At 47.1% G+C, this 27,189-nt stretch overlaps 5 protein-coding genes across 5 annotated transcripts; 3 read left to right on the top strand and 2 right to left on the bottom strand.

Moving 5' to 3' along the window:
- Positions 1 to 1,585: 1,585 nt before the first annotated feature.
- Positions 1,586 to 4,789, bottom strand: DEU56DRAFT_914070 (uncharacterized protein; the record flags this gene model as incomplete). The annotated part of the gene is made up of 8 exons (XM_041357592.1): positions 1,586 to 1,684; positions 2,428 to 2,533; positions 2,584 to 2,760; positions 2,813 to 2,847; positions 2,897 to 3,510; positions 3,602 to 4,141; positions 4,193 to 4,454; positions 4,508 to 4,789. The coding sequence occupies 8 exons, from the start codon at positions 4,787 to 4,789 to the stop codon at positions 1,586 to 1,588; spliced, it is 2,115 nt and encodes a 704-aa protein (XP_041206971.1).
- A 1,206-nt stretch (positions 4,790 to 5,995) lies between these two features.
- DEU56DRAFT_439431 (uncharacterized protein) lies at positions 5,996 to 6,502 on the top strand. The gene is made up of 3 exons (XM_041346233.1): positions 5,996 to 6,066; positions 6,119 to 6,246; positions 6,314 to 6,502. The coding sequence occupies exons 2-3, from the start codon at positions 6,168 to 6,170 to the stop codon at positions 6,454 to 6,456; spliced, it is 222 nt and encodes a 73-aa protein (XP_041206970.1). The 5' UTR covers positions 5,996 to 6,066; positions 6,119 to 6,167; the 3' UTR covers positions 6,457 to 6,502.
- Positions 6,503 to 14,188: 7,686 nt separating this feature from the next.
- On the bottom strand, positions 14,189 to 14,988 carry DEU56DRAFT_981637 (uncharacterized protein; the record flags this gene model as incomplete). The annotated part of the gene is made up of 5 exons (XM_041359851.1): positions 14,189 to 14,286; positions 14,343 to 14,378; positions 14,430 to 14,613; positions 14,664 to 14,684; positions 14,745 to 14,988. The coding sequence occupies 3 exons, from the start codon at positions 14,986 to 14,988 to the stop codon at positions 14,489 to 14,491; spliced, it is 390 nt and encodes a 129-aa protein (XP_041206969.1). The 3' UTR covers positions 14,189 to 14,286; positions 14,343 to 14,378; positions 14,430 to 14,488.
- Positions 14,989 to 15,321: 333 nt separating this feature from the next.
- DEU56DRAFT_952358 (uncharacterized protein) lies at positions 15,322 to 16,398 on the top strand (the record flags this gene model as incomplete). The annotated part of the gene is made up of 5 exons (XM_041359165.1): positions 15,322 to 15,357; positions 15,420 to 15,447; positions 15,572 to 15,821; positions 15,904 to 16,056; positions 16,140 to 16,398. 5 exons carry the CDS (start codon positions 15,322 to 15,324, stop codon positions 16,240 to 16,242), a joined length of 570 nt encoding a protein of 189 aa, XP_041206968.1. The 3' UTR covers positions 16,243 to 16,398.
- A 4,304-nt stretch (positions 16,399 to 20,702) lies between these two features.
- DEU56DRAFT_889099 (uncharacterized protein) lies at positions 20,703 to 22,114 on the top strand (the record flags this gene model as incomplete). Its single annotated transcript, XM_041356258.1, has 3 exons — positions 20,703 to 21,022; positions 21,832 to 21,888; positions 21,940 to 22,114. The coding sequence occupies 3 exons, from the start codon at positions 20,703 to 20,705 to the stop codon at positions 22,112 to 22,114; spliced, it is 552 nt and encodes a 183-aa protein (XP_041206967.1).
- Between the last annotated feature and the right edge of the window lie 5,075 nt (positions 22,115 to 27,189).

Here is a 27,189-nt window from a genome sequence, read left to right as displayed (position 1 = left end):
ATGTTCTTCAAATTGTACAGGTTCATTTCATAAAAATGTACTGGCGATGAGTGTGCCAGCAGCATTTCATTCAAGTCTCTTGGCGAGGTGTTAGGGTGCCGATGGGATGGGACTTGCATAGCTTGCGATGCAATGAGCGTGCCTAGAATCAGATCAGGTCGTTCTTTTACAAATTACAATTACATTTCAGGGTCGATCTGTTCATTTATACATATCTGCCTGTATGTGGGTGGATATGAACGCACCCCAGAACTCCTACCGATGATCGATCCATCTCCAACTTTTCCATACATAATCCGCCAACAGGCCTGTCTCATCCAAAGTCATTTCCACATGCTTGGAGGCATTCTCAAGAACCGAATCAAGAACGCAGAAGCTGTGTGGGAGGTGAATTGTGATAGCGGATACTCGGCAGGAGTACTGTCAGTCTTTGGTGGTGAGGCGTAATAAGCGTATTAAGGTATGCTGGTAGATAGTTCTTGCATGGGCTCGCTGCTATATGAACAAATGTGATCTGCTGTTCAAAGTCGAACACGAATGGCGCTTGGGGTTCCTTGAGGCGTCATGTAATCGTAACGGTAGCGAGTTTAGATGTGGGTATGGTGGCTGTGTTCTATTGATCAGTCAACCAGTCCCCACACTGTGCAGCACCTAAGAATGACCTGGCCTTACTTGTTTCAATATCATCAGATTAGCCACTTTATCGTTGTTCGAGATCTTTTTTTGTGTTGGACCACATCCAGAGGCGGCGGTGTATTGAATCGCCCGCGGATTAGGTATGGAGAAGTTCGTTGGAAGAATGTGGTGATTCTATTGTAGGACGGCTGTGGAATAAGGCAGTGAGAATGAATGTGGATGCTGTTGTAATGGGTGGTAGAGTCTTGTACAACTTGCGTTGAGCGTACCTTTGCAATAGCAGTGTCGATATCTCGCGAGCTGCATGATCCAACTACATCGATACCACAGAACCACACTGACACTCCATATCTCTTGATAGACTGTCTCCGTCAACATCTCTTCCACACATCCACAAAGAGACTCGTCCCATATAATGTCCTTCCGCATGGTCCATGGCTGAATGCAAGATTGCAGAAATTATCCATGGCGAAAGTCAGTTGGTGAAGCGCGGAACGACACAGATGGGATACCTTGTTGGAAGTGTGTTTGATGATTGTGGTGGGGTGAGGATGCGAGGATGAGGCGCTAAATCCAAGGATCTGAAGAGTAACTGGCAGAATGGCACACTGAGGCATGCTAGGGTATTGGTCCCAGTGAGAACTGGACCTCACCGTATCAACGGAAAACAATGGAAATATTGGCAAGTTCCGAGCACGAGATTTCCGTAGATGACCGTCGAAAATGGGACTCATAGTCGATTTTCTAGCGACGCTAATCGACCGAGATATCACCATTTCGCGTCAATTCTCGTATACGAGATTGGCGTAGATTAGCGTAGATCCTTAATTGTATTCACACTGCACGATAAAACGACGGAAATCGCACGAAAACGATGCGGATATGCATTGCAAGCAAATGAATAATAGCTATAAAAACAATACCCCCTACTCGTACTACTAGGCGCCGATTAATATAGCGCACCGCTGGAGAATCGATTGATGATGTCGACAGTATTGCCGTTCCATATGTCGTCGCTAACCAGCTTTAGCGCATCAGTCTCGTATGCCTAAAACAAATATCAATGCCGTTGTTAAGACCGTGTTCAACGGGTCGGACCGGAGGGGCTTAGCTTCAGCTCGTGCGCTGCGCTCTTTACCCGAGTACGTGCCCCTAATTTACAGGGGGTTGGATATCGTCGGCCGAAGGGTATAGACGGGCCGGACGAGAGAGAGAAGACTACCCGAGACTTCGTCCGGGTAGAAACTAACAAGGTACAGACTACCCGAAGGTAGAGGCGGAGGTATTTAGCCTTAGGGATATAATCCCGAGGCTCGGAGGATCGGACTAGGGTAATAATCCCAAGAGCCGAGAGGACACGAGGATTGAACAGAGTCTAAGTTAATATTCGAACTGAGGAAATACTACGGGTTACAAAGGGTTTATATACTGTAGTGTATCCGACGGGTTTCCGGCCGAAGCGCAGTCTTCGGATCAGAGGGCTATGTAGAAAATGTACTAACAGATATGAACTGCTGCGGACGATCGAGAATGGAGCCGGAGATTAAATGAAACAGGGGGGACAAGTTAAATGAAAGGGAAATGAATAGACTAACGGACGGATCAGAATGAACCCGGATATTAACTGTCAGAAGGATCCGGGCGTATAGGGGCATCAAGAAGCATATACAAATGGGGACACAGGGAAATGAATTCTAGAATGGAACCGAGAGAACGGACGGACCGGACCGGACGAGAAGCTTCAGGTACGGAATATGACAGCCGTGAAACATGTATCGCAAGAGCACGTACCAATTGCTTGTCCTTTGTCAAGCCGGACCAGTAGATCCTGAAGTCCGCCGACGAGCCGTTTGTAGTAGTAGCGAGCTGCTTCAACCAGCGGTGCACACAGAGTGACCTAGTAAATGCAAGTTAGCTCTTGTTGCAGCCTTTTGACAAGCTACGCACCTTCCGTTCTTGGATGTGCCAGGTCGAAATCGTTTGCCACTTATGGACTCAACAATGGCTGACGTGGAGGGTGCAGTAGGTGGCAAAGTGGATGCGGATGATGAGGTGGACACGGAGGGTGGAGGAGCTACAGGGTTGGGGACAACAGATTGATGTTTTTGCCCCGCAAGCTTTGCGCTACCGGTATCCTGAGTCAGCGCCAGCTCGAAAGATGGTTTTGCAGACTTACAGAGGGTTTTTTATTATTGGGAACGAAATCTCGCACTAGTACTAATGTCAGTACATAGTAATTCAAGCACAATAAATGACTTACCGTGGCCTTGGCACCACTACTAGTATCTTGAGGGGTCGAATTAGCTGTGTTTGCATGGGATGAGGCTTCTGGAGATTCGTTCGAATCATCGGCGCTAATCAATGAGATACAGGGCACAGGAAGAGACAACGTAGTCGACACTTCAATACATGGTGGCTGTGGTGGATCATTAGACCGTCGCTCCAGCTCAGAAGTGCCGATATCGCTTTTTGAACCATTCTGCAGATTGAGGGTGGGAGTCACGGTAGCATCTTTCGGCAGGGTGTCCTGTTTCACCTTCAAGGACTCGGAGAGGGAATCAGTAGGCTCGTTAGCAGTGATTTGAGACTTCAATCCATCTGACTCGGGCTCGGTAGACCCAGATACATTCCGTCGTTTCGATGAGTCACGATCGTTACAGTCGAATCCTGTGGCATGGACCTTCCTTTTTTTCTTGTCCAGGTGTGTAGCCGTCCACGAGGGATACCGCTCTGTTGCGATCACATGTACCTTCCACCCGTTTTCGCATAAGGCAAGAATAGGGTGTAGACGAGCCATCTCCTCTGCGACCTCATCAAGGATCAGGAGAGTGGTCGACGATAATCCAAATATAAATCCAGCAATCGGACATCTTGCTTTCATAGAGTTGGGCACCGTCGATGGAGATCATCAGAACCATATCTCCAGGTTTGATTCTCCCCACTCTGACGGCGTCAAGATAAGCACTCCCAGTGAGAATATCATCATATGCATCAACAAAACCATCGTTCCGACGAATCTCGTCGAATATTTGTTGTGTTTGCTCGTTCCTGTACCTCATACGTTGTGCGCTCCCTCGTTCGCGCCACAATGCCTGGAGTTGGGGACCAATCGGAATGGTCTGGAACACCGCGCGAGGAACTTTTAGCCGACCATGGCTGCGTTCGAGCTTTTTCTCGTCGTAACGAGCTTCTCCACATGTTGGACAGGCATCAAGGTCAGCCCAAGGGCCAACAAAGGCTCCACAGGAATTGATACATCTGTGGTCAATGATAGACTTGATACCGGTGAGATCTGCGATCATCTTCTTGACACTGTGAAGGCTTGGGACTTCTGAATCAGGATACCGTTTTTTGACTGCAGCTCGGATGTTCGAGTACGCTGCTTCAGATGAATGCTCGAGGGCTAAAAACATCGAGATGGCAAGTTCGTCGCATGGATTTTCAATGCGGCATGGTGTTTGTGGTGGATTTCGTAACCACTCTAGATCATCTCCAGTCAACCCCACTTCATCATTGAGAGATGCTCATTGGAGAGCACAGACAAACTCCATGTCACGCTGAAGGTGCGGAAGCCGAGCAGACTGCTGATCAAAGTCAAGTTCTTTCAGAGGGTTTTGCCATGGGGGCAGAGGAGGGTCGTCTGGGGGAAGGCGAGGCTCCTCTGGGGGAAGGCGAGGCTCGTTTGGAGGAAGGCGAGGCTCATCTGGGGGAAGGCGAGGCTCGTTTGGGGGAAGGCGAGGCTCATCTGGGGGAAGGCGAGGCTCGTCTGGGGGACCATTAAGATCAGAGTTGTCGGGTCGAAAATTTTCGAAATCCACCTGAATAATGAGATCACTTTGCAGTTGTAGCATTAAAGAATCAAATTAAGTACCTCTGCATCATCACGCATACGTTTTCGAGGTGGGTTATCCAAATCATCAAAGTCACGATGATCGTTTGGTTGCTTTGACGAAGATGGCCCAGCCGGCAGAGCTACTGATGTGCGAAACCTATCTGAAAGATGTGCTGCTCGTATCTCAGTTTTTTCTTCTGCTGTGGAAGCCTTTTGCAGGTGCCGGTACCACGCAGATCGAGAACGTAGATTTGTCCGCAATCCATGGCAATAGAACTGGCAGACACACCAGTACTCGGTGCTATCTTGCTCCCTTGTCATAAGTACTGGTAGTCGAGGATTTTGACAAGAACATGTTCATATTACGACGGTACACACGATGCGCCGATCACGTTGTGCATATGATTGATTGATCTGCGAATGTGCAAGACATTGACAAATTGGTGCAAAATTGGTGTTTGTTTTGTGTTTGCTCAACACAATGCGCGTCAACTAACTTAACATATCGTAAATTCACGATTTGCGTAGCTTCGACAATATTTCTACATATATCCGTCGTTTCGCGTCGATACGGTGAGGTCCGGTTTTCACTGGGGATCAGTGAGCAAAGGACCACACAGCAAGTACATGCGGTTTAACCGACTCGGAATTTGCCGCGTTCACGCTTAACCGCGAGCTGGAAGCTTAATTCAAATTGTGGTCGAAATCGTTGGTGCACGTTGATGAAAACTCTCCGCATCATGCATGCCCGCGGTGAGCCTCTTTTATGCATAGAACTCGACCCTCACTTCTTCTACAATTCCTGGTATCTCCTACCGACGATCCCCTCGATGACGGTATATCTGCTACTAGGCAACATGCACCCCAAAGGTCGCGTATCGGGACACCGTTTTGCCTCCTGCATCACTCATATCGTCTTATACTGCCTCTGGTTCCACTCATTCCCTTCTGAGCTCTCCCAGAAGTAATTTTCAATCACTCGCCTTCTCAGTCTCCAAACATTATGGTACGAAGACCCTCAACCATATTCACATACATCATATCTAAATATCACCGCTCCCGTGCCACTCATATAGTTCTCAACAGCGATTTGCAAGACTATAGTTAACAGAAACCCTGAAACAGGGAAGGGAACACGAACCTACGCGAATTCCAGCTGCTGCTCAGTTCGTTAAACAATTTTGTGAATGGAGATGAGATGAGGAGTGGGCAGGTATGTAAAGTCAGCTATCATTCCAGATATAATTGATAAGATACGTTTAGTCTACGAACCTAATCGCACAGGCAGCTTTGCACCACGATACCCAAATTACGCTGGAAGTCGCCAAAAACATGGTTCATCGTACAAACACGAAGTTCCGAAGCACTTGGTGAGACTTGATACACGATCACTAAACGATGCCTAATGAATTTGACTGCAACTCTATTCCTTCCTACATTCAGTTCGAGCGCCAAAGGATTTTGCTGGTTACGAAACCTTCCGAGTGCATAGTTTTCAGTTTGCCGCTCGGTGACAACGTGGGTGGACAGCTGGTGTGAGGTGATGCGACCATTTACTCAACGGCTCGTGCAACTTATGGTCACAACACTACCCAATGGTACAACCGGATTCTCATAAAACACCAAAGTTCTAATACTTCGGTGGCTCAGTGCTCAGAACTTGTACTCCCGATCCGAGCCTGCACGATGAAGAGCACCCATGAAGAGTTCGACGTCGCCGCAATGCCTACTACTTATTGTAGTGGCCTCTTTTCTCTCTGTCAGTAGCACACAGTGTTGTAAGGATTGCCGGTTCTCTACCACCGGAAACTGCCGAACCGCCACTCACCTCAACCACCACCTCAGTTCACCGCCAATGTCGACCAGCAAGATCCCCGTCACCCCTTCGTCGTCAATTCCGCGTCGTTAGCGATCCACTCGACTATCGGATCCGTTCTCTCGTCAATATCACCCTATTTGCAACATACCCATCCCATATCTGTCAATAAAACCTATGCATCTCTCGTTATTCCGTTACACGATACCCATTCCTACCACTACCCACTCGTTTTCATCGCCCTTTTTCTTAAATCTCACTATTCTACCCTGTCAGGCGCGACGCCACTCCCTTCAGCCTCCGTCGCCACATAATCGCTCGGCTTAACCGTACCCGAGGACCCTTACCGTTTTTCAGTATAAGTACTAGCCCATGTACAGTCCTTACAACCAGCGCAATAATAACCAGCATCGAAGTTTTATTCTCGCACTCGCTATTCAACAGACTCCTTCCTAGCTCACAACTAGGATCTTTATCTTGCTCCATTCCTTATATTCACGCTCTCGTTTTCTAACAACTAACTATTTCTCCTTATATCCTCCAGCGGTCCACACACCCCCTTCCTACTCGCGCACAAACGTGCGGTCTTACAGTGTGGCCTTCATCAACTGCTTGGAGAGCGAAAGCCCAATCTTCATGTGCGCCAAACTTTATCTGGACCCCCGTGCTGACGACTACGGCCCCCACACCCACGCAAACCACCACGATTCCTCCGACTTACCACAATCGACATCATCACTGTCGACCACCACCACCATACCCCGACGACGACTACGCCACTACCGATCACCTCGCAGAGCAATTCCACACCCACCTCAACCAGCCGTGACGGACATTGCATTCTGTATGGCCATCTTGGCTATTTCATACCCCGGACTGATGTCGGCGCCATCATCGTTGTCAACTTATGTTGTGCTGTTTTCGGTACATCTATCTCTCCATCATTTTGACCAAGACACTCGATCCAACATATACGACTCCCTTTATTTTGTATTTTGTGCGTTAAACTGTTGATAGACTTCACATCCAATGAATACCGATCACTGACATCCCAAGCCTAGCATGCGGGAGGTTCTTGAACCTTCACAATCGCGATGGGGGTTGACCTTTTCGCAGTATCGGCCTTAAAGTAACTCTTTTGCAGAGGCCAGCTTACCTTGCTTGTTGAAGATGCCCGATAGGCCTGCGTGAGATTTTTCGAGGAAGGTCGTTGCATCTAGTTGGCAGGCCGCGAATATCTTGGGCGTTCAGAGAGCGATGCCAGGCAAAGAGCTTGGTGGAATTATGCTTGTTCCATGCTGATAGCCCTGGCTCCATACTATCCTCTGTACAAGTAAGTCGATGTCCCAAGAAAGTACTGAAGCGTGTCACCAGAAATGACGAGCAGGACGATGACCCTATGAACTATCAGACGAACAACTAATGGATATAAAATATTGTGCTATCGATACATACAAGTATTGTCTCTTTCAGATCCCCTTCGGAGCATCAAGTAACTTGCATAAATAAGTACGACGAACGTTGGAGCGAAAAATTCCCCTGCTCCCTGCAGAGACACCCGACCATTGATAATGAGCATCTCCCGTGCTACACACTGCTGCTACTTTCCACATGCACGCGTTCATGGAATACAATTGAATTCATGCCGGTTCCTGTGTCGGAGTCGGACACGAGCTTGGCGTAATATTCTCTAATGCTAAGGATCAGGCGTGGTCCCAGCACAAATATCTGCACGACCTCGAAAATTTGAAGTACAGCAGCGATACCCAGAGTGTCCGGAGAAAGTGGATCCTGTAGAAATGATGAACCATTGCATGCAGAGGTCAATGACAGAATGGCATACTGATAACGTTGGAGACAATATATTACTGATCCCAAAGCATGAAACAGCAACAAAGCTAAGAGGTACAGACCTTCAGCAGCAGAGCAGCAGAAGGGAGCCACGTTTGCATTGTGAACTCACCTCGCAAAGTAAGCTACATGGGTTTTCATTAACACCGTGAAACAGTCCTTGATGATCCATCCTGACGATTGTCGTCGCAGTTCACGGAAGTGTTTTACAGCAATCCGGACTACAAGATACAGTGCGAGAACCTCCCATACATTTGTGAGTATCCAAGCGATGGAAAACAGAAGTGTGTGATCACTCTGAAAGTCAACAGTGCACTCATAGGTGCCGGAGAGAATGAGCACCTCTGTTATTAGTCAATGATCCTGATGCGCTTGAAGTTTTATTAAGCGTACTCCCTGAACTATGTGTCATTGCTAGTGCGATAGCTACTCCGACCGCGGTGCAGACGGCTAGGAAGATGACAATGAGAAGTATCATCACCTTTTTTGACCACTGATATATGGCATTTAACCGAGCGATTATGATGACTTGCATGATGTTTCAGTCAGGTCAATGTCACCGAGGTATTAAAGCTGCGGAGCTCACCGCCCTGTATTACATTCACGACCACAGTCATCCAAATTCCTACGAGTTTCATAACAAGGCCTAGCGAAATAAATTATTGATCAGGCTCGGAGAATCACCAGCTCGAAACACACTCACAACTGTAGCAGTTGAATTAAACTAACTTCAGGCTGGAATTTCAAAAATCTGACTCGCCCCTACGTGGGAGCACAGTTGATGGAAGGGGATTTGAAAGCATTGATGTGCAGTACTCACCAAAACTGTCTTCGGGATTGTCGGAATACTGTCTGTATGCTGCCAGTCAGGAGAAGCAAACACGGTTGTAAGAAGACATACCCGAAATCTGGACACTGATTGTGACAGATAATTGATTAGCATAACACCAAGTGCTTACTAGTAGCCATCCAAACATACACTGCATATAAAATTCCAAAATAGCGCCCCTGAAATATTTTCAAGTAAGCACAACTTGCCAACCACACTGATAGCACAAACTGCATACACTCATATATAGCACAGTCATAAGGGACCAGCGTTGCCCCTGCCGCGGATTAGTTGTGTCTTCACATCGTTCTTCTGATGCAAGAGTCCACTCACCCAGATCAATTCAACCTATAGAAGCATTCTTGGCGAGATGACTACTCTAGTAATGATATCAACCTACCTCTTTCGCGAGCGTCAGAACTACATAGAATCACAATAAAGAGTCAGTGGTTCTTGATTCATGAAAGATGTGTTGCTCACCCCAATCGTAGATCAGCCCAACAGATGCGGCAACTGCGAAACCGCAGCCTAAGGTTAAATGACACCATCATCATCCGACTGGCTCTCCACGGACCTACAAAATAGCCGCCAATACGCGACGAATTAATGGACGGCCACCAACTGGGATCATTTGAGACTATGATCATACTGTTAGTGTGGTGGTGGTTGTGGAGAAACGCACTGCGGTGTTGTACGAGGGCTGAGCACTCCGAGTCGGTCGGCCGGGAGCGCTGAGGCAGTTCGCTACTAGTAGATGATTACTATTTAAAGTTTTACTATATATGCGCACGAGCAAGGTGGGGATTGTTGCAATGAATTCTCATTGCCAATCTGATTGGACTATGTTTATCGTAACGTTGTATCTATCGTGGGAGTTGAACTACATCTTGTTCTGAATTGCCTGCAGGGTACCAGGTATCGCCGGCGCTTGGCCAGTGCGCCTTTCAGTGGATCCAGCTTGAATGGCAATTCATGCTCAACTTGCTTTTCTGCCAACCTTGCAAAGTTCAAACCGCCTCGATGATATCCCAAAACCATGCGGCACAGCGATTATTGGTTACAGCCATAGAATCTCAAATGGAGAGGCGGAGGAAAGTGCTGAATATTCAATGTAGAGGACAAGGAACAAATGACAAATTTTTGCTGCAGGGCCGGAACAAATTTTCAGATTTCACCAAATGGAGTTGATTTGAATTTTGAAAGCGAAGTACCATGACACCCTGGCCAGTGACCACACCAAGACCACACATGATCTCGCAATCAGTTTCTCATTTGTCTTCAACATTTGCCATTAATTCAAGATTTTCCCTGCCACGACCTTCTTCGACCAGTGGCAATCGTCTCAACTCCGAGTCGAAGGTAGTTCGGCATTTTTATCCTTTACCACTGGAACCATCAACCCTACACCATACATTGTCCTCTTCCCCACTCATCTTTCAGAGGTTCCAGAATTCCCGATGGGCGCGAATACCCACTAGTAAGGCCGCCCAAATAAGATATCGGTCATCTCGATTTGCCACTGCAATTCGCTGTCTGGACCGCCACTATGCAAAATCTCGAGGTCTCGAACATTCACAGAGAATCCTCCACGCGAAACTGATCGAACTCGATAAGCGACACGATGCCGATATCCAAGCCACGTACAATCATCTGGAGGCATGATGACACCATGAGAGCCATCGCCAATTTGAACCACGTCGGGAGGAGCCCATGATCGGAAAGATGTGCCGAATGAATCTGTAGCATTTGTTGATGGTGCTTTTCTTCGTCTTTCAATCTGAGGAGATTCTACAGATGAACGTTCGGAGAACTTACTGAGCCAGAATGAGCAGTGAGCACACTCGTCTTAAATCTATTGAAGAATAATTCGCAAGACTGCTGTTTTGTGGGTAGCGAGTGAAGTGCATGCGTCTGAGCTACATGTGCCTCTGTCGGGTAGTGGGAGTTGGGTGAGGAGGAAGCCTTTTGTAAAGAGGTAGATGCCAGCTAGGTGGACCGTCACTCACAATTGGAGAGAACTCATCTATGATTTATTCGTCAGTGACATCATCGAAGTCCTACCTACTGAAGAATAAGAAAAACAAGAACAGCAAGACGAATGCTGGTGCTGCGGCTCAACTCGCCAAGAAATTGCTCGTGGACGTGGAATAGAGGTAAGATGAGAAGTGGCAAGGTGATGCGATGGCAAGTATCGTTCGAATGCATAATCTCGCCACGAAAGCCTGCAAACCCAATCTGCTAGATATGTAACAACACCTTGCATGTCACTGGCTTGCACTAATAAATATTCACATTGAGGGGTATTGAAGAAGCAAAGATATGAGATCTTCTACTCAAAAACGTAGTGATGCAATAACGTACGGGGCGGGTTGTCCAGACCCACTTCTTTGTCAAATCTTCAGAACATAAATAAATAAGTATGGCGAAGAAACTTGGAAATAAAAGAAATCCCCTCGCTCCGCGCAGAGTATTTGACCAGGAGTACCCCAACAGTGGTAATCACCTCGAACATTTCCCGTCCTACACGCTGCTGCTAGTTGCCACATGCACGCGCTCCTGGAAAGCAATTGAAGTCATGCCGGTTGCTGCGTCGGAGTCGGCCACGAGCTTGGCGTGATATTCTCGAACGCTAAGAATGAGGCGTGGTCCCAGCACAAACATCTGCACAACGAAGAAAATTTGAAGTAAACCATAATAAATCAGGGTTCCCAGGGAATATGGGTCCTGTAGAAATGATGAATCGTTGCATGCAGAGATCATCGACAGAATAGCATACCTCTGATAACGTTGGAGACAAGTCTCCGCCGATCGAGAAGCAAGAAACAACAACAAAGCTAAGAGGTGCAGAACTTCAGCGGAAGAAGGGAGCCACATTGGAATTGTTAGCTCACCTCGCAAAGTGAACCACGTGAGAATTTATCAACACTGTGAAGCAGTCCCCGATTATCCCTCCGGCCGAGTGCCGTCGCAATTCACGGAAGTGTTTTACAGCAATCCAGATTGCGAGACATAGTGCGAGGACCTCCCATACAGTGCCGAGTATCCAAGTAATGGAAGCAAGTTGGCGACCTCCTACATAGTTAACAAAGCACTCGTAGGTGTCAGAGAGAATGACCTCCTCTGATATTCGTCAATGAGCCTGTTGCATACAAGTCTTTCATCCATAATCAAGCTTACCTGCTGAAGTGTCTATTGTTGATAAGACGTTCAACACTCCGGCGGCGAGGTGGCAGTCAGGAAGACTACAACGCAAAGTATCAGCACCTTTCTGGATCGTTGATACATGGCGTGTAACCGAGCAATCATGATGACTTATGATATTTCTGTCAAAACAAACATCACTGACTCATTGCAGGTATGCAGCTCACCGCCCAGTATTGCATTCACGACGATATTCACCCAATTTTGTGTGTTCAATAAAACCAGGCCTGACAAATCCAGGTGGTGATCAGCCTCGGAGGATCACGCAATAAAAAGAAACTCACAGCTGTGGCCGTCATTATATTGCACCAGCTGGTGAAGAATCAGACTCACCCCTGCATCGGAGATCAGTTTATTGACATGGGAATGGCGAGCATTGGTTCAGAATACTTACTGAATCTGTCATCGATATTGTCGGAACTTTCCCTGTATGCCGCCGGTGAGAAGAACTAAACACGGTGAACATGAGGAGACATACCAAGAACCTGGATGCTTGTTGTGGGAGATCATTTATTAGTGCAATGCCAATTGCTCGGCATTCCGAACATACATAGCATATAATATTCCAAGATAGCGAACCTAGAATTTTTTCAAGTGAGTCCGACTTGTCGATCACACTTACAACACAAGCTACGTACACTCAGATACAGAGCGGTCATGAGTGACCAGCGTTGCCTCTGCCGCAAATTCATTGCATGTTCATATTGTTCTTATGATGCGTGACTCTGCTCACCCAGATGAGTTCAATCTACATAGTAAACCATTCTGAGTGAGATAGATGCTTCGACAATGACATCAACCTACCTCTTGTCCGACAGTCAGGGCTGCAGAAACCAGAGTAAGAATGTACATGAGCCATTCTTGAAAGCAATCTTGCTCACCCCAATCGTACATGACCCCAGCACAGCCGGCAGCTGTGAAACGTTAGATCGAGAATCGCCGTCATTGTCCGACTAGCTCTCCACGAACCTGCAAAATAGCTGTAAATACGGTACGCATTAATGGTCGGCCAGAGACTGGGATCATTTAGGACTAGAGTCATCTTGTTAGAGGATGGGGGCGACAGAGCAGCGAAGTTGACCAGTGGGCACTAGATATACCACCACCCAGCGCTTTCATCACCGAAATGAGCATCATGGAGGCGATATCCGTTCCTGCATTGATTGCCCGAATCAAGTACTTCCGCATGAGGTCCTGTAGAAATGGACACTTGATCTAGGGTCCCTTGATTGAATTAACGTCTATGTTGGCTGTGAAGCTGCAAACCAGTTACACGCACAGAATATCGAAGACCTGTTTTCATTTCGGCGACTTACATGTATACAAATAGCAATGACAAGGCACTGGGAGAAACGAATGCGCACTTGCTATCGCGGAATGTTCTTCAAATTGTACAGGTTCATTTCATAAAAGTTTGCTGGCGGTGTTTTTGATGAGTGTCGGTCGGAGCGCCGGCAGCATTTCATTCAAGTCCCTTGACAAGATGCCATAGTCGCGTTATGTTGGCACGCTGTCAGAAAAGTCAGAAATGAGCAAGCAAATGCCTAAAACTGACAACTCACCTGCAGCTGGTGATGGCATCAGTGTTTCAGGTGCCGTCGGGATGGAATATTTCTTGCATAGCTTGCAATGTGCACGGCTTGAATCGAACGAGGTCGTTCTGTTACAAATTACAATTTCATTTTAGGTTCGATCTGTGCAAAACTATATCTGCCCTTGTTCAACTTGTGTACGTAGGTGGATATCAACGCACCCCGGAACTCCTACCAATGACCGATCCATCTCCAACTTTTCCACATAAAACCCGCAAACAGACCTGTCTCATCCAAAGTCGTTTCTACATGCTTGGAGGCATTCTCAAGAAGCGAATCAAGAACGCAGAAGCTGTGTGGGGAGGTGGATTGAGATAGCGGATACTCGGCAGGTGTACTGTCAGTAATTGGTGGTGAGGCGTAATTAGTGTATTAAGGCATGCTGGTATATGGCAGGATTGCAGCGTTGGTGGTCCGTGCGTTGGCTCGCTGCTATGTGAACAAATATGATCTGCCTCAAAGTCGAACACAAATGGCGCTTGGAGTTCCTTTGGGCGTCCTTGAATCGTAATGGTAGCGAGTATTGTGTCTATATTCTATTGATCAGTCAACCAGTCCCGACACTGTGCAGCGCCTAAGAGTAACCAGTTTTTCTCCAAGGACCGAATGGTCTGGCCGACACTGTGACCGGCGTGGTCAACACCTAGACCATGACAAATAGCAAAATCTTACGAGGTTTGATGATGTCGCATCAATGGTAAAAGATTGGCGATGGCGCCCTCATCGATCATCTACGGTGTGAAGGTGGTGTGAAGGTCTTCGACGTTGAAGGAGTCAAAGGCAAAGGTCATGTTTGGCTGAAAGGCATCTGTGGAAATTGTGAGCCATGTGTCATCCCCGGCGAGAGCAATCTTGCCTTGGGATTGTATCAGGGAAACAGGGTGTGGAGAAGAAGTTAGCACATACGTTTCTGCCCACGGCGTTTAGCTAATGTTTAATAGTATCTCGGTGAATGGAAGAGCCTGTAAATTTTTCTCCGGCATCTACGAAGGTGGGTAGAGACCCGGTGGCTAGTAAGGTCTTTGAGTCGCTGAAGGGTTGTCGCCGCTGGGTCTGAGTACACGTTGAGTATGAATGATCGATTAGGATGAGCGGCAGTAAATTCGCAAGGCAGAGTTAGGATATTGTGGTGGAAAGGGAAGACAGGCTCTGGCAGGTGTTCTGCGATGAAATCGAACCGGAGGGCATCTATAACGAGTAAGACTGCTTTTGTGGGTAGTGGGTGAAGCATATGGAACTGAGCTCTGTCGGGTAGTGCGAGTCGGGTGAGGACGAAGGCTTTTGTAAGACGATAGCGAGCACTCGTTGTGAGTGTCGACGCGGAGGCTGATTGGAGGAAGCCGGTAGCACCCGGCCCGCCTCGGGTAAGTTGACTTTGGCTGCTGACCTACCAATGACTCCGACTCTTGCAAACACACCACATGGACAACAAATCCTATTATCGTTGCCTCGTCCTAGCGTGTCTTTCGCTGCCCCGTCACTAATAAAGACCTTTCATTGAGCTTGTGATGAGAGAGCGCAGTGGAGGAAGCGAGGACTCGGATAGCAAGGCAAACTTACATTCATGTACTTCCTTCTTATACGCAGTGCCCACGCGCTTGTACGATCTCCAGCTATACGCCTCTCGTTTTCTCTCACCCATACTCATCTCATCCTCTCTAGAGCGACTGGGACACACTGTCTGAAGAAGGTGCGTTTTCAGAAAAGGAGCTGCAAATGCCAACTAATTACTCGCAGGGACAACGATGTGGGTTGGATCAGGAATGGAAGAGTCAAGCGATTCAGATAGTGCCACTGTGTTATTTGAATTGTAGGGCTAGTGGCCTGGTCTTGGAGGTCGGCGGATCTTATGGTTTTTGGTTTGGTAGTTTTTGCAGGCTCATCGTACACCCTGATCTTTGCTGATGACAGAGTATTTCTCAAAAGAACAATCGAGTCCTGGTTGAATGGAGCCAATAATCTGCAGGCGGACGGAAGTGATATCATCATAATGTTATACTTACCAGTGGCAGTGGTAGAATTTATCCTCCAGGTGTTGTTACGAGGCGCTGCTATATTAACACTGTATGTGCGGATGAAAATTCCCCACATGCTCACATAAGGTGAGCCTCTTTCATCCTTTTCATTTCACTTTCACATGCCCTAGAGTGTCCCATATCTCGGACCCGACGGTTGACACCTCCAATACCATCAACTCCCTCGACCTCCACGATTTTCTCCCCAGCTGCACCTCATACAAGGCGACATGTACCCCAAAGGTCACTTCAACGGCACCACACGGACCACCTGGCCTCCTTGTGTATGTTCTTCCCTCACGTCTAACTATTCTTGCTATTTCGCCACTCTCAATTGGAGAGAACTTATCTATAATTTCTTTGTCAGATATACCGTCGGAGTCTTGGCTACTGAAGATCAAGAACAACGAGAACAGCAAGACAGATTGCTGCTACCGCTCAGCTCGTCAAGCAATTGCACGTGGACGTAGAATAGAGGTACGATGGGGAGTGGAAAGGTGATGCGATGGCCAGTATCGTTACAATGCATAATGTTGCGACGGAAGCCTGCGAACCCAATCTGCTAGATATGTAACGACACCTTGCATGTAACTTGCTTGCACTAATAAATATTCACATTGAGGGTTATCGAAGAATCAAAGATCTATATGAGATAAAAACGCAGTGAAGAAACAATGTACGGGGTGGTTTGTCCAGTCCCACTTCTCTGTCAGATAAAATCTTCGGAACATAACTAACTTGAATAAATAAGTACAGCGACGAAATTTGGAACCAAAAGAAATCCTCCCGGCTCCCCGCATAGCACCTGACCAGGAGTACCCAACCAGTAATCACTTCGAGCATCTCCCATACTACACGCTGCTGCTAGTTTGCACATGCACGCGCTCCTGGAAAGCAATTGAAGTCATGCCGGTTGCTGCGTCGGAGTCGGCCACGAGCTTGGCGTGATATTCTCGAACGCTGAGAATCAGGCGTGGCCCCAGCACAAACATCTGCACTACCTGGAAAATACTAAATAAACCAAAATAAATCTCAGAATATGTGTCCTGTAGAAATGATGAACCGTTGCATGCAGAGATCATCGACAGAATAGCATACCCCTGATAACGTTGGAGACAAGCCTCCGCCGATCGTGAAGCAAGAAACAACAACAAAGCTAAGAGGTGCAGAATCTCAGTGGAAGAAGGGAACCACATTGGCATTGTTAGCTCACCTCGCAAAGTAACCCACGTGAGACCTCATCAACACCGTGAAACTGTCCCCGATAATCCCTCCTGCCGAGTGCCGTCGCAATTCACGGAAGTGTTTTACAGCAATCCAGATTGCGAGACATAGTGCGAGGACCTCCCATACAGTGCCAAGAATCCAAGTCACGGAAGGCAGTAGTTGGACATTTCCTGCAAAGCCAAGAAAGCATTCGTAGGTGCCAGAGAGAATGGCCTCCTCTGGTATTCGTCAATGAGCCTGTTGCACACAAGCATTCCATCCATAATCAAGCTTACCTGCTGAAGTGTCTATTGTTAATATGACGCTCAACACTCCAGTGGCGATGGTGGCAGTCAGGAAGACTACAACGCAAAGTATCAGCACCTTTCTGGATCGTTGATACATGGCATGTAATCGAGTGATCATGATGACTTGCGTGATGTTTCTGTTAAGTCAATATCACTGACTCATTGCAGCAATGTAGCTCACCGCCCAGCATTGCGTTCACGACGATACCCACCCAACTCTGTGCGATGAATACAACCAGGCCTGACAAATCCAGGTGGTGATCAGCCTCGGAGGATCACGCAATCAAAAGAAACTCACAGCTGTGGCAGTCATTATATTGCACCAGCTGGTAAAGAATCAGACTCACCCCTGCATTGGAGCGCAGTTGATTAGACAGGAATGGCAAGCATTGGTTCAGAATACTTACTGAATCTGTCAGCGATATTGTCGGAACGTTCCCTGTATGCCGCCGGTGAGAAGAAATAAACACGGCGAATATGACGAGACATACCCAGAATCACGATGCTTGTTGCGGGAGATCATTTATTAGTGCAGTGCCAATTGCTTAGCATTCCGAACATACACAACATATGATATTCCAAGATAGCGAACCTAGAATTTTTTCAAGTCAGCCCGACTTGCCGATCACACTTACAACACAAGCTACGTACACTCAGATACAGAGCGGTCATGAGTGACCAGCGTTGCCTCTGCCGCAAATTCATTGCATGTTCATGTTGTTCTTACGATGCGTGACTCTGCTCACCCAGATGAGTTCTATCTATATAGTAAACCATTCTGAGTGAGATGGATGCTCCAACAATGGCACCAACCTACCTCCTGTCCGAAAGTCAGGGCTGCAGAAACCATAAGAACTTCATCAGCTATTCTTGAAAGCGATCTTGCTCACCCCAATCGTACATGACCCCAATAGAGGAGGCAACTGCGAGATGTTAGATCGAGTATCGCCGTCATTGTCCGACTGACTCTCCACGAACCTTTAAAATAGCTGAAAATATGGTACGCATTAATGGCCGGCCAGAGACTGGGATCATTTAAGACTAGAGTCATCTTGTTAGAGGATGGGTGTGAGGGAGCAGCGAACTCGGTGGATGTATGAAGATGAAGATGGTGTTCATACTAGATATACCACCACCCAAGGCTTTTATCACCGAAATCAGCATCATGGGGCGATACCAGAAGGATACCAAAGACGGTGTTGTACTAACCCTGAGGCCTGATTCACAATCCGTAATTGATGTGATGAATGTACGACGCTAGTACCGGAAGCTGTGTGTAATACTGGATGCTCGGCAGCTATACTGTCAGTGATTAGTGTTGAGGCGTAATTAGAGGTAGGATTGCAACGTTGGTGGTCTGCGCACGAGCCCATAACATATGAAAAAAATATGATCTGCTGTTCAGAGTCGAATACGAACGGCGCGTGTTCCTTGGTGCACGTAACGGTAGTGAGCTGGAGTGTGGGTATGGTGTCTGTATTTTAGACTAGACTTTGTAGACTAGACTTTTTAGACTAGACTTGACACGGCATTACTTGTTTCACTATCATCAGAATAGCCACTTAATCGTTGTTTCGGGATCTTCTTTTGTCTGGGATCACATGGAGAGGCGGCGGTGGATAGAATCGCCTGCAGATCAGGTACGGAGAAGTTCATTGGAGGAGTGTGGTGATTCTATTGTGGGACAACTGTGGAATATTAATGAGGGCGATTTGGATGTTGTTGCAATGGATGGTAGGGACTTGCATAACTTGCGATGAGGGTGGTCATTCTCCATCTCTTCCACGCATTTGTGACACATAATCATAATCCGCAAAGAGACTCGTCCTGTCTAATGTTCGGTGACTGAATCCAAGAATGCAGAAGCTGTGCATGGTGAAAGTAAGTTGACGAAATGCGGGACGATGCAGATGGATACCTTGTTAGAAGCGTGTTTAGGGATGCTCAATTCTAAAATGTCGTTGTCGTTTGGTGTTCGATATTCAAGTACCGCTCGCTAACTAATCCTAAACGGGATCTTGTACCTAACCCTGACGGCGCGCAGCGCCAACACTTGCAGTCAAAACACATCCTAAACCTCAGCAGTGCTCCTAAACCTCGTCATTCTTGTTCCTAACCCTCAACAGGCCTAATCCTTGACATTCCTAAACCTTTTCTGACCCTTTCAACAGAGTATATGTAGTGCTATGTTATGAATATATTGTACCTTTCACTTAAACATGGAGTGAACTGATTATACACTACTAGCATTTGCTCTGCATAGAGAGGTTAAGATAAGGGTTAGGCCTGCTGAGGCTTAGGACCATGAATCATGAGGTTTAGTAGCACTATTGAGGCTTAGGATGTGTTTTAAGACTGCGAGTGTTGGCGCTGCGCGCCGTAAGGTTTAGGTACGAGTCCCGTTTAGGATAGGTTTAGCGAGCGGCGCTCAAATATTGAACACCAAACGACAACGACATTTTAGAATTGAGCATCCCTTTTGATGATTGGGGTGGGACGCGGATCTGAAAAGCAACCGGAACAGCACACCTCGCCGAGCTGTTGCCGAGTGTCGTAAAGTTCTCGTTCAATGGCTATTTTTACTCTATAGACACCTTTTTTTTTGCTTCTAGTGCCTTCTTCGGTATCTGCCCTATCTCCTTTCCTCCGCTTCCCCGCTTCCTCTAGCGCCCTCCCACCTGTGTGTCACCATATATGTTACTTATTAGTAATACTGATGCTATCGGATGTTTGCTACTAACTAGGGGTAGGCATTGGCACGGGTATGGGTAACCCGTGCGGGTTATGGGTACGGGTCCCTGACGGGTACGGGTGCGGGTACGAGTGTGGGGTACCCGTGGCAGGGTACCTGTACCCGTCAGGCTGTAGCCATGTTGCACCTGTCACATATATTGCACATATATTAGAAACTAACATATATTAGAAACTAACATATATTAGAAACTAACATATATTAGAAACTATACAGAATCAAAAATACTTTATTTCGACCCCAAAAAAACTGACAGGCCGCCAGCGCATCTTTCGCAACCTCTCGCAGGCTTTGAAAGCCCCACTCCACCTCCATTCACCACAATGTTTCATAAGCGGGTCGAGAAACTCACCGAGAAGGCCGCGCAGGCTGTTGCGGAAGGCACGACAAAGCTAAAAAGGAAGCCTTCACTGGCCAAAAAAAAAACGAAGCACATATCTTCGAGTTCTGCATCTGAGCGAGAAGAAGCATCCCCTCCTCCCCGCACCATAAGTCGACAAGCTACTATCCAAATTGAACAGGATCAAAGTCAGCGAGCTACTGTACAAACGGAAGAGGAGGATGGCATACAGGATGCTATCAATGTGGACTCCGAGACGTCATCTGATGATGCCGAGACCTCAGAAGCTGAGCTTGGCAAGTTAATTATCCTGAGCATACCATTATGTTAATCAGTTTTTATTTCACAGACAAGCTAAAAAAAGGGTGGACATCACCGGTTTATGCGTTCTACAAGCCAATACCGAGCATTGAATATATTGGCGGGCGGCGCTCCCATGTATTCCAGTGCATGGGGAAGGGTTGCAAACAGCGCGTTCGGCGCTACCTCGACAAGGGTGATGCGAAGTCGACGAGCAACATGGCCAAGCACGCCAAGAGCTGCTGGGGGCCAGAGGCATATGATGCCGCACAAGAGACTAAATCAGCAGCAGCAGCACGTGAAGGCGTCATCAAAAACTTACTGAAATCCGGCACTATCACGTTGTACCAAACATTCCGGCGCTAGCCTCACAATCACCTCTTATGTCCAATCCGGAGCCCACCTGGTCAGGTATTAGCATCCCCACCCATCCAGCCTCTTCCGTTGGCATCCGTCCTTCCGGACACCTATCGGATACGATACCGACAACGGACTCCCTTGGTTCCTGCCTAGCCATGTCCATCCATCCCCATTGGTGCGTCATTTGTCTTCTTTTATCACCCTAATCAACCAGCAGTCCGTATTACCTGTACTTCCCATACATGAGGCCGCTTACCGTCCTTTACATATTACCGCGCTACGGACTCGCCTATGCTACCGCCGCTTAGCGGATTCCGAGTTCTTACGGATTCTGATAAATAGTTGCGTCGTATTCTACCAATATCACTTCCCTTTTGCTCCCTTGGATTTATATCTAAGTCTAAGTGATCAAGAAAGTCCCCTTAGTCTTCCGCGTCGCAACGGACATCTTCCCGCACCTCGGACCACTTCCGGTAGCTCGTTACCTCGAGACCTTGAAACCTTGACACCTCGAGACCTTGACACCTTGACACCTTGATCATCGTACCGCTAGATATCCGTCCTACACGAACCATCCTCCGTCCGGACACTCCCTTCCTTAGACCGGACTTCACCCGTGTGTCCGCCGCACAGATCTTAAGCCCGCTGGATTGATTCCTTCGCATTTATTGCGAAGACTTCCTTCAGTAGCAATCCCCTTGGGACGAGCTATTATACTCGCACTCATACGGATCGGTAGTCTACTCTAACAGGCTACACGGAATCACTTTCGCTCAACGTCCTCTTTCGAAAGAACATCTAAGGGTAAAGTGACCTATTCACATAGGCAACACACAAAGACTGAAACCAAGTAAGTACTCACTAGTATGTACATGAACACGCTACTGACACATTACCAAAGGGCAGAGATCGTGCATTGGGTCTTGGAAAGCCTACAACCATTTGAGACTGTCAGCGACCGAGGATTTCAGTCGTTGATGAAGACGGGGCGTCCTGAATACTACCTACCTTCACCTTCCACGGTGTCACGCGACGTGAAACTTGTATTCGTGAATGTTCGACAACGAAGCAAATGAAATTGCAAGATAGCGAACCTAGAATTTTTTCAAGTCAGCCCGACTTGCTGATCACACTTACAACACAAGCTACGTACACTCAGATACAGAGCGGTCATGAGTGACCAGCGTTGCCTCTGCCACAAATTCATTGCATGTTCATGTTGTTCTTATGATGTGTGACTCTGCTCACCCAGATGAGTTCGATCTATATAGTAAACCATTCTGAGTGAGATAGATGCTTCGACAATGGCATCAACCTACCTCCTGTCCGAAAGTCAGGGCTGCAGAAACCATAAGAACATCACCCATTCTTGAAAGTGATCCTACTCACTCCAATCGTACATGACCCCAATAGAGGAGACAACTGCGAGATGTTAGATTGAGTATGGCCGTCATTGTCCAACTGACTCTCCACGAACCTGCAAAATAGCTGTGAATACGGTACGCATTAATGAGCGGCCAGAGACTGGGATCATTTAGGACTAGAGTCATCTTGTTAGAGGATGGGGGCGAGGGAGCAGCGAGGTTGGTGGGTACTAGATATACCACCACTGGCACCCAGCGCTTTCATCCCCGAAATGAGCATCATGGAGGCGATATCCATTCCTGCATTGATTGACCGAAGTAAGTTGAGGTCCTGTAGAAATGAACACTCGATCTAGGGTTCCTTGATTGAATCAACGTATATGTTGGTTGTGAAGGTGCAAACCAGTCACATGCGCAGAATGTTTGAACGCCGTGAAAGATCAAAGAACTGTTCATCATTTTGGCAACTCGCTTCCATTATCCAGATAGATGCTTGCTACAGATATATCAATTCAGTTCCATGATATCAGTGAAATTGAACAGCAAATACACAAGCCTGGGTGTGATGTGACCTGCCGTCTGAATGGTTCTTGATTAACATCGCATTTTCTCCACTTCGCTGGATCGGGCCTGGGAGCGCAACAACACTTTCAAGTTCATTCAACAAGGGCAAATTCTGTCCATATGACACCATAAAAGTGAAAAATAAAGCAAACAGACAACTCACCTGTCTCAACCCGCCTGGCAAGCACAAATCTCAATGCATGATATGTGTTCTCGTCATCAGCATCACTCGCCTTATGCACTCATTCTGGCTATCTGCCTCGGGCCGTCATCCCACAAGGATACCAATGTGGGAGAAATCGTAGAAGTCCACTATAGTGATAGTGTACCGATCCTGCTGGGTGCGAGAATAGTAGTCGACCCAAGGGGATAGCTCTGAGAGCAGTTCCTCAAGTATGAGCAAGGGGAACAGTGAAGAAGGAAGTGATGCGCTGAAGATGGAACAGCTGTGTATGCGAGGATGTACGGAGATGCGAGAATGCGCGGAGATGCGAGGTATGTGGAGATGTGGAGAAACGAGTGAATGTCTAGAGGGTACCAGGTATGCGAAATGGGTAGGGTACCAGGTATTGGAACAGGTAATAGGGTAGAGCGAACTAGGTACCAGGTATATGCGAAGATGTGCAGAGACCGCCTTGCAAAGGAACTCAACTAGGACTAGCAATAGTCAACTGTCGATGGCGATGCGAGTGTTCGCGCGGGATGAGAAGGCAAACAAGTGATTGCTCAAGCAAGGAAAGACAAGGTAAGACTAAGCTAGTGACTCCGCAACACACAACCAGAGAGGGAATGTAGGAAAGTAAAGTCCATACGAGCTTGGGACGAGTATATATAACGGGTTGTGCAGAACCAGAACCATGTAAGCGGACGCATATGCAAGCGAAGTCGGAAGGAGATACATGTAAGTAATGGTACGTGGCCTCGTGTATGGGAACTGATATGTAACTGGCCCTGCGACGGTTAGGAATGACTAACTAAGAATGAGAACGCACCAGTGAGGACGGACGGATGCAGACAGGACATGGATGGATAGTGCGTTGCGATGCGATGCGATGAGTGCATGGATTCTGCAACCTCGTGTGATGGTCCACAATGGCCTGTGGAAGGTATGCGTGACTTCGTCCAGTAAGGGGATATGGTGCTGTATGGGGCTGCAGCCAGATCGTCTCCTACACCGCTAACCTCAGGTGCATAGTCAACACCACTTAAAACACTTGGTGAAGTCCTCACCTGGATACATTACTTAGAACTGGGTAAGTATAGACACTCCCCACTTCAATGCAGCGCGCACTTACTTGTCAATCGGTACATTTCAAACACTCGCTAGACTGATATACAGTGCTAAGGCTACATTTCCCAGAGATCTGTTATGCGGTGTGAACCAAGGCAATCTACTTGAACACTGAAACTCGTAAGTAGGAGTACTAACTACGGTCCAAGTCATCGACATCGCCCCCCAGGTGCGACAAGATGATATGGAACCTGTCAGATGCGATACACTATTGTATACGCAGTAATTCCCTGCATCCTTGTTTAATTGTAGGTCTTTCCAACTTCTAATTCGACCTTTCGCTCACTATAGAATTTCAAGTATCTCATACCTGAATTTTGACGATTGATCGACTCAAGGACGCCCCCATATTTATATTCTCGAGTCTCTTGGCCTCAAATAGAGTTCCTCACGACACAGGAAAGCAGGAATGACTTTTTTTCAAGCAAGGTCGCGAAACTTCCAAATGATTTCGGTTTACCACTCGGTGCGAGCGCGGGTGGGTAGCTAGTCCAACTCGCCGGGCGTTATGCATCGATGCAACGTAATATGTATCGGTTGTCCTATAGATACTGCTCTTTGAAATATACTTCGGAACATCAAATAAATAGGTACCACAACGAAACTTGGAACAAAGACTTAGTGATACAACAATGTATGAGGCGATTTGTCTAGACCCACTTCTTTTCAAATCTATGGAACATCACCAACTTAAATAAATACGTACAGCGATGAAATTCAGAACCGAAAAAAATTCTCCCCACATAGCACCTCACCAGGAGTACCCGCCAGTGGTAATCGTCTCGAGAATTTCCAATACTACACGCTGCTACTAGTTGGCACATGCACGCGCTCCTGGAAAGCAATTGAAGTCATGATGGTTGCTGCATCGGAGTCGGTCACGAGATTGGCATTGTATTCTCGAATGCTAAGTATCAGGTGTGGTCCCAGCACAAACATCTGCACGACCCTGAAAATTTGAAGTAAACCAAAATATATCTGGGTTCCCAGGGAATCTGGGTTCTATAGGAATGATGAACCGTTGCATGGAGAGGTCAATGAGAGAATAACATACCCCTGATAACGTTGGAGAGAATTCACCGCTAATCTGGAAGCAAGAAACAGCAATAAAGCTAAGAGGTGCAGAACTTCAGCGGAAGAAGGGGACCACATTGGCATTGTGAACTGACCTTGCGAAGTAACCCACGTGAGATTGTATCAACACTGTGAAACAGTCCCTGATAACCCCTCCTACCGAATACCGTCGCAATTCACGGAAGTGTTTTACAGCAATCCAGATTGTGAGACATAGTGCGAGGACCTCCCATACAGTGCCAAGCATCCAAGTCATGGGAGGCAGTAGTTGAAGATTTCCTGCAAAATCAACAGAGCATTCGTAGGTGCCAGAGAGAATGACCTCCTCTGGTATTCGTCAATGAGCCTGTTGCACACAAGTCTTTCATCGATAATCAAGCTTACCTGCTGAAGGGTCTATTGTTGTTATGACGTTCAACACTCCGGCGGCAATGGTGGCAGTCAGGAAGACTACAACGGAAGGTATCAGCACCTTTCTGGATCGTTGATACATGGCATGTAATCGAGTAATCATGATGACTTGAGTGATGTTTCTGTCAAAAAAAAATTGACTCATTGCGGCTATGCAACTCACCTCCCAGCATTGCATTCACGACGATATTCACCCAATCTTGTGTGATGAATAAAACCAGGCCTGAAAAATCCAGGTGATCAGCCTCGGAGGATCATGCATTCAAAAGCAACTCACAGCTGTGGCAGTCATTATATTGTATCAGCTAGTCAAGAATCAGACTCACCCCTGCATTGAAGTGCAGTTGATTAAGATGGGAATGGCAAGCATTGGCTCAGAATACTCACAAAATCTGTCAGCAATATTGTCGGAACGTTCCCTGTATGCTGCCGGTGAGAAGAAATTAACACGGTGAACACGTGGAGGCATACCTAGAATCTGGATGCTTGTTGTGGGAGATCATTGATTAGCGCAGTGCCAATGATTTAGAATTCCAAATATACACAGCATATAATATTCCAAGATAGCGCACCTAGAGTACATTCAAGTCAGCCTGACTTGCCGACCACACTTACAACATAGGCTGCGTACACTCAGATAAAGAGCTGTCATGAGTGACCAGCGTTGCCTCTAAAGAAACCTCTTTGCATTTTTATGTTGTTCTTATGATGTGTGACTCTGCTCACCCAAACGAGTTCAATCTACACAAACAATTCTGAGTGAGGTGGGTGCTCCGAAAATGGCATCAACCTACCTCCTGTCCGATAGTCAGGGCTGCAGAAACCATCAGAACATGAGCCATCCTCAAAAATAACCTTGCTCACCCCAATCGTACATGACCCCAGCAGAGGCGGCAACTGAGAAACATTAGATCGAGTACAGCTGTCGTTGTCCGACTGGCTCTCCACAAACCACAAAAATAGCTGGAAATACGGAACACGTTAATGACCGGCCAGAAACTGGGATCATTGGAGACTACGGTCATATTGTTAGAGGATAGGTGTGAGGGAGTGGCGAAATTAGTGGACGTGTGAAGATGGTGTTCGTACTATATACTTATACCACCACCTAAAACTTTCATCGCCAAAAAGAGCATCATGGGGGCGAACTCCGTTCCTGCATTGAATGACCGAAGGAAATAACCGAATCCCTTCCGTTCACCACTGGCAGGTACATGTTTGCTACCGATGCGTCGATTCAAAGATTTCACTGATAAGTAAAATGAAAAAGTTGAGCCCTGCGGCCCATCGGAACAAGAATTTCTTGATGAGCATCACATTCTCGCTGCCGGGCGAACGGGGCATAATGGCTGCTCCAAGTTCACTGATTATATTATGTTCGCATGGCGCCAGGAAGGTGAGGCATGAAAAAATAGCTGCAGACGAAGCAAATAGATATGACTCACCT

Source organism: Suillus clintonianus (genome assembly GCF_016758775.1).
Source record: "Suillus clintonianus strain FC179 chromosome Unknown DEU56scaffold_50, whole genome shotgun sequence".
Lineage (NCBI taxonomy): Eukaryota > Fungi > Basidiomycota > Agaricomycetes > Boletales > Suillaceae > Suillus > Suillus clintonianus.
Note: the sequence above shows the minus strand (reverse complement) of the source record. Positions and strands in the feature narration are given on the sequence as shown.